At 38.1% G+C, this 7966-nt stretch overlaps 1 protein-coding gene across 1 annotated transcript; it reads left to right on the top strand.

Moving 5' to 3' along the window:
- Positions 1 to 3685: 3685 nt before the first annotated feature.
- On the top strand, positions 3686 to 7235 carry pou5f3 (POU domain, class 5, transcription factor 3). The gene is made up of 5 exons (XM_039668882.2): positions 3686 to 4745; positions 4834 to 4945; positions 5033 to 5163; positions 6289 to 6453; positions 6539 to 7235. The coding sequence occupies exons 1-5, from the start codon at positions 4002 to 4004 to the stop codon at positions 6800 to 6802; spliced, it is 1416 nt and encodes a 471-aa protein (XP_039524816.1). The 5' UTR covers positions 3686 to 4001; the 3' UTR covers positions 6803 to 7235.
- Positions 7236 to 7966: the final 731 nt, after the last annotated feature.

Here is a 7966-nt window from a genome sequence, read left to right as displayed (position 1 = left end):
GTCGTCAGCAGGGTGTCAAAAGCAATCAAAAGGCCATCGGACAGGCTGTATAAGTCAATGGGGCAGAAGGGGAGAGAGGTCACATACCTGTTTATCAGATAATCCATTTTTTATCTGTTCGAAAATATTTACGTTTAAAAACCATGTTCACTGATTACCAGGCCAGATTTGTAGCTCATTTTATTTTATTTTTATTTTATTTTTTTTGCTTCAGACATTACGTCAGATTAATGGGGAACTACTCAAATATTTGATATAATTTATAAAATAGTAACCTACATTTCTCTAGATGTTGCTGCTGCCGTCATTATTCAAAAGAATAGCCAACAACTGAAAACTTCCTTTTTTGGTGATAGATATTAATCATCGGTAATTTTAGTATAATTTAGAAACTATTATATTTTATCATTTGAATTAAGTGTATTTTGTTTCATTTTTTTGAGTTGGTCTAAAGTTAAAATTGTACTGTCTGTCATTTTATTAGTTATTGTTTCATTTAAATATATATATATATATATATATATATATATCGTTTGTTATTTATTTATTATTTTAAAATGATGGTTTTAGTAAGTAGCTGAAATAAAATAAATATATAAAATTAATTCAAAACAATTCTAAAATACAAAAATAAAAATATAAAATTATTCAAATTATATATTTTATCATATGAATTAAATGTATTTTGTTTAATTTTTTGAGTTGGTCTAAAGTTAAAATTGTATTGTTTTTTTTTTGTTTGTTTTTTTTGTCTTTCATTTTTATTTGTTATTGTTTCTTTTAAATATATTTATATCGTTTTTATTTATTTTTATTTCAAAATGATGGTTTTGGTAAGTAGCTGAAAGAAAATAAAAAATATAAAATTAATTCAAAATATATATTTTGTCATTTGAATTAAGTGTATTTTGTTTTATTTTTTGAGTTGGTCTAAAGTTAACATTGTATTTTTTGTCATTTTATTAATTATTGTTTATATATATATATATATATATATATATATATATATATATAATTTTCATTTATTTTTTATTTCACAATATAGCTGAAATAAAATAAGTTAAAGAAATTCAGTTAATATTTTTTTTTTTCCCTATAATAACCTTATTTTATAATAGATAATACTTTAGCTTCCATGTTATAACAAAGTGAGATCAGAAAGCAACTGGAATGTTTAAAGCAGAAATTTGATTAGTATCTTTGTATGTTTGTTTGACTTTGTGTTCTTCAATCTTCAAACCATTTCTCAACCTGCTTACCACCCTTTGATTAACACCAATATCTCATTTGGTTTCCGCACCTCTGTGATTCTAAAAAAACTGATGCAGATGTAGCATGAAATGTCAAAGTGCATCAAATGTCAACAAGGGCGGGGTGATGACTTTGCTCAATATTAATAACAACCGGAAACTGCTTGTTGCAATGAAATGCCACAAGTCAATGTTTGCAGAAGTTATCTCAAGAAAAGATTTACAGAGTTTAAATTTCACAGTACACAAAAAATAGACACGGTCTGCCAAACAGAGCCACCTGGGAGTGTTTTGTGGCCTAATCCTGATCCTGCCGTCCCTCGCTGCACACCCCACCCCGGCCTGTGTCATCTCTCTTCCCACTTTCTCCTCCTCTGTCTGCACTTTACATAACAATCCCCACCAAGTCCATGGGCCAGCACAATGCCTGCAGCAGTGGTTTGATGTCTTTTAAAAGCTTTGACTGGCCCCGGAGTCCTCCTGTGTGTCCTTTCCTCGGCTTTGTGACCAAGAGAGATGGACAGCTCAGTTTGTGACCTATAGCTCCTGGTCTGCAAGAGTGTGTTTGGAGGCAGGGGGTTGATTGTTGTAGATTTGTGTTGGCCGTGCTTGTACTGATGGTGCTTGTGTGTGTGTGATGCCCTGGGTGGGTGGTGCTGAAGCATCAGAGGGATTAGACAGGGAATCAAAGCAGATTGCAGAGTTATATGTGTGCGTGATCATTTCTTTCCTTAACATACTTTGCGATCAAACTCCAGAATAAACTACACGTGCATGTTTACGCTGGAGAGAGACTTTGGACTAGTGCGTCGGTGAAACTTTGACGACTTTGAAACTGTGTTTGTTTCGGAGGAGAGGAGGGGGTGGGGGAGGAATCAAAGGGTTGAGACTTATTGTTCAATGCTGAAAGGCAGCTAATGGCCGGCCATCGCAACTGTGGCTCTGGGAGCGGCGGGGGGCCTCGGGCTCTTGTGGCACAATGCCTCCCCCATCCACTTTCCTGCGGCGCGTCTTCCTGCCGCAATCTGCACCGATCGGCTCGGTCGGGGGTGCACAGCTGTATCGATGCGACTCTAGAGCTTTTACGAAATGTACCTAAACAACTTTAATGAAACAAGCACGAAGCTTGCGCATATAGCCTACATGCTAATATTAACAAAACAATCACTTTCGTTTTAGGCTATATATTACAATATCTCTAAACTGTTTTACCGTTTTAATCAATGTTTTTATTTTTGTTTGTCGCCGCACCCAGACTTAAATTCTCCTATTGGCTATAATAAATTAGCCTAATAGCTAAATAAAATAAAATTAGATCAATTCGATTTTGACTGAATAGATCGAATTTATAAGCTTTTTCTAACTCCCTCTGGCCTATAGCCTATAATAGGAAGCATATATAGGCGCCTATATAATTTTTTAAGCAAGTAGAAAACAGGTTTTATATGTATTTAAAATGGATTTAAAGGGAGTGATGGTGAAAATTAGAAGTGGGAGCACACATGCTATTCTAAACACGAGATCATCATACATTTTTGTTTTGAGACAATAAAACATTTTTTGTGCGAATTTTAGGGCTCATTGAACGCTGTTTTAATTTTGCGATTTTGTTAACTTTATATTCTCTCTCTCTCTCTCTCTTTAGACTATAGCCTAACATATAGCCTAATTGTTTTAAGCATCTTTAAAAAAAATCCGAGTTAATTTCTTATGGGGAAAAATTAAATTACACAGCTAAAAATATGTTATTCCACATTCCACAGTAGTAGGCTGTTATTACCTTCTTTCTTTTTTTTTTTAAATACCCTTGTATAAACTGCTCATATCTGTGGTTCAACAAGCAGCGTGAAGGTGGGAGATGTGACGCTTGTAATCCAATTGCTTATCAGCAACAGACAAACAAAACAATTCACCTTTTATCTACATGTCTTAACCAAATAGAACAGGAATAATGCGTGTGAATGCATTAATTTATCAATTATTCCGTTTTATGATAAATTTTGTTCACAATATAATAAATTGGAACCTGTTTAAACGAAGTTGCACAATAAAGTGCATAAAGTGATGTCGATACCATCAAGAACAACTCATTAAGAGCATATTACTGAAACAAAGTTTACTTAATGTGGCATGAATATAAAACATGAATATGTAGGCCTAGTTCTATTTTGCATTGTAAATACTCAACACGCATAATAGCTAATGTTACTGGATGTTACTCCTAAACAAAATTACAGATTATTTTAGGCTACATTTCATATTATAGATTTTTAAAGGTTTGATTGAAGTTTCATTAAGATTTTATTTGAAGTTTGTGCAACTTTGGAAAATGCACGCACATCTCCCAAACGTGTCCTCACCCAATGAGAAAACCAAGTTCATTTACAAAGTCAGCTGTGGCTTATTGTCTCAGGTGACCAATGGGAGAGGAGGTGGTTAAGACCCCAGCCTCCAACTCCGATTGATTAGGAAAACCTGTGTGGGACGGGATCAGAGTTGAGATTGGGAAGAGTTGGTGAGTTCTGGGTCATTCTAAAGGCCTAATTGATGGCAATCACACAAAAACTGCGCGCATTTCAGCACAGGCTGAAGTTGGGACGCACAATCTGAGGCTTAGAGGTTTGTTTTAGTTCGCTCATTTTAAAAAGAAAACATCTAGGCATGAAGCCACTGGTCGCCGATTATTGATTATCAAACTAGAAGTCTCGACGCTTTTTTTGTTTGAAATCCAAAGAACTTTTTTGTGGGAAGATGACGGAGAGACCGCAGAGCCCGACGGGAGCAGACTGCAGACCTTACGAGGTCAACAGGGCCATGTATCATCAAGCCCCGGGCCTGGATGGACTTGGCGGTGCGTCCTTGCAGTTCGCGCACGGCATGCTTCAGGATCCAAGTCTGCTTTTCAACAAAGCCCATTTCAACGGAATCAGCTCTGGGACACACCAAACCTTCTTCCCATTTTCTGGAGATTTTAAAACGAGCGATTTGCAAGGTAGTGATTTTGCGCAACCCAAACACTGGTACCCGTTTGCTGCCCCCGAGTTCACCGGGCAGGTGGCGGGCGCGACGGCAGCCACCCAACCAGTAAACATAAGCCCGCCTATCGCCGAAACCAGGGAACAAATCAAGATGCCATCTGAAGTAAAAACCGAGAAAGATATTGATGAATTCTCCAGTGAAGAAAACAAGCCGCCGTCACAATATCATCTCACTCCCGGTACGTCATCCGTCCCCACAGGGGTGAATTATTACGCACCCTGGAACCATTCGTTTTGGCCTGGACTGGCACATATCACGGCCCCCGCTAATATTTCTCAAGCTCCCCCGACTCCATCGGCATCATCTCCCTCTCTGTCTCCTTCCCCACCCGGAAATGGGTTCGGAAGCCCAGGGTTTTTCAACGGAGGCTCCGCGCCAAACATCTCCGGTCAGGCGCAGGGCCCAGTCAGGAGCAGCGGGTCCTCCAGTGGAGGCTGCAGTGATTCTGAGGAGGAGGTGAGGTTTTTTTTTTTTTAAATGTAGTTTGATTTAGATAAACTATAACTTAATATACTTAAATTGTTTTGCTTTTTAAAAATAATAGGAGAATCTGACCACAGAAGACTTGGAGCAGTTTGCTAAAGAGCTCAAACACAAACGCATCACTCTTGGCTTCACGCAGGCAGACGTGGGACTCGCTCTTGGAAACTTGTACGGTGAGTTTGAGGACTAACCATTAGATATAAATGTATATGTGTGAAATTGTGTTTTTATTTTTATTTAACCGTTGCACTTTTATTTAGGCAAAATGTTCAGTCAGACGACTATCTGCCGCTTTGAGGCTCTCCAACTTAGTTTCAAGAACATGTGTAAACTGAAGCCACTGCTACAGAGGTGGTTGAATGAGGCCGAGAATTCCGAAAACCCGCAGGATGTAAGTACACTACATTACACTAGGGGCGCTCAAAACTGACTACCTGTCACTGAACTTCAGGATATTTACTTGAGTCACCCGTTTACAACACATGAGCTATGTGCAGAACAGTAGCCTTCATCGTTTACAATGAAACCACACTTTCCTGGCGTGCTACATTGTCACAAGACTTCATCAAAGTGCATATGATTTTAGCAAAATTATTAGAGTTATTTTTTTTCTAAATTGACAATGAAACGAGGTATGCTTTAAAGTTATGAAATGTAAATTCACTTGATCTCTTTTCTAAATGTAGCTGTTAGTGATCTTATTGTGAATGAATAAGATCTGTCATAAGTCTGTCATAACTGATTGACAGACTTCTTTGGTGATGTATGCAGGACTTATCCAATAGGATCTGTGCACAAACCCTGCTGACGTATGTCCGGTAGGATCTCAGCCAGTTTCTTTACTTCCGCATTGCGTGTTCTGCAGGCAAAGTGTATGGCAGCAAAACTTCAATAAAATTCATTTTCTCAGAAACGGAGACAACGGTTTTAGAAACTGATTTGCATTATATGAGAGAATACTCGCCCTCAACTCGCCCTAACTGCCTCAGTGTTGTTAACATTCACATTAACCGCATGAAGTTTTTGTTAACACCAACTGTAATTTGCCACTATCTCCACCTAATGCAAAACCGGCTGTAACTGGATGGGCTGCGACAAAACACGGAAGAGATTGTGCATAAAGCCATATTGTTTCTTCTGCATTAATCCCGCTCCTTTCTTGTTATTGGCTGAACGCTTGCATTAAGATCTGCCTTTGTCCAATCAAAGTCCTGTGCTTTGCCCCCCCCCCCCCCCCCCTCTTTTGATGATCTACTGATACTTTGATTAGTTAGGACTACAAGGTTTTGCAATGTCAGCCTGCTTATTTCACCACAAATACGAAGTTAAAGTCTTGGCCAGTCTAGTCAGTTTTCTCACATGTTCTGTAGATTGCCTGACAGCTAAGAAAAAGTCTGGTACACTTTCAACCAAGGTGCAACTATTACAAGTTTTCCAGGTCATTTGTACACAAATTTTGATCTCTCAATGCAGTGATCGTTTTAAATGTTGAACAAGTTTGTCTTATATTTTTCAGATGTACAAAATAGAGCGGGTGTTCGTTGACACAAGAAAAAGAAAGCGGAGGACCAGTTTGGAAGGCACGGTCCGTTCTGCTCTCGAGTCGTATTTTGTGAAGTGTCCCAAACCCAACACTCTAGAGATAACGCACATATCCGACGACCTAGGCCTGGAGAGAGATGTGAGCATGCCTCAAAGTCTGTGGACCCTTCGTAATTAGTCAGTGCTTTTAAAACCCATTTGACTTCATTTTTTTTTTTCTGTAGGTAGTACGTGTGTGGTTCTGCAATCGTAGACAAAAGGGAAAGCGCCTAGCATTGCCCTTTGACGACGAATGTTCCGAAGTCCAGTATTATGAGCAGAGTCCACCACCTCCGCACCACATGGTTGGCGCATCCCTCCCAGGGCAAGGCTATCCTGGACCAGCCCATCCCGGAGGAGCCTCTGCCCTGTACATGCCATCCCTCCACCGACAGGAGGTCTTTAAAAACGCTCTGCATCCCGGACTGATGGGTCACCTCACCAGCTAACCGGCTACAGATGCCCGCTAAAAGTTTATAGAAATGCTCCGAGCCAAGCTATGGGTCAAATAAGTCATACGATTTATTTTTATGTGACCATTGCATCTGTTTATTTGGTTCTTTCCGTTCATGCCTTTGGACACTCTTAATTGAATAGTGTCTGGTTTAGACTTTACCATGCACACTAGCAGCCTGATGGATCTTTGTTTAATGGGTGCTTTGTTGAATGCGTTTGCACATGAAGTCATGGGTTCAGATGATTTTTATAGTTTTTATGGCTTTTTACTCGTGTATCAGTTTTTATGTACTTATGTTTGTCTTTTATTGTTCAATATTTGGTAGCTTTGTCAATTTTCTCATTACCTTTCTGGGCAGCATATTCAAGACCTCATGAACTTGTATTTTGAGTAATTGCTGAATTTGTAAAGAGATGGATTTTTTTTTATTTTTTTTTTATTGTTTTTATTTTTTTCCAATCACAATTTGGAGACATTCAGATGGTCCACAAAGAACATCAATCATTGTTCTTTTTCTCGTATTTGCACTCTCCCATCTCCAGTAGAAAATAATTCTGTGTAATCTCTTTTTATCAGGGTAATTATATAAGAAATTTGCTGCCAGTTTAAAAAGCCTCTGTGTGGAGGTCATGTGCCTTATCTTTTGGTGTTTGTATCATGCATGCTTATCCCTGTGCAATGTAAATGAAAGCCATATCTGATAATTTATTGAAATCCTGTTCTTCAGTTAACACAATATCTTCTGGGTAACAATTAAACCATTTCCATTGACAGTCAATTCTAGTTTGTTTTGGGAATATTAGCTTTTCTTATTGTTCTCCAAAGAACAAAGTTTTGCGTCTAGAACCGACAGTTTTTGTACCAAGTGTTGATCCAGCACCAAACCCTTTATCTTTATTCTTTACCAATGACTTTAAGCCAAAATATACCAATTTAAACTAATAACTCACTGCAAACAACAAAGAAAACTTTAAAACAAGTTTATTCTCATAACAAAAGGGCACATATATAAAAGTTTTTTAAACTATTTGGTAATCTATCTTTTTGCAATCTAGAATGTAACCAATGATTTTTATTTTTGTCCAACGCTGTATAGAGCTTGAATGGGCACAGCTTCAAAAGATATTGCAAGTATTTTTTTTAGGCTAAGTGTGTG

This window comes from Pimephales promelas, chromosome 19 (genome assembly GCF_988280905.1).
Source record: "Pimephales promelas chromosome 19, fPimPro1.hap1.1, whole genome shotgun sequence".
NCBI classification, from domain to species: domain Eukaryota; kingdom Metazoa; phylum Chordata; class Actinopteri; order Cypriniformes; family Leuciscidae; genus Pimephales; species Pimephales promelas.
Note: the sequence above shows the minus strand (reverse complement) of the source record. Positions and strands in the feature narration are given on the sequence as shown.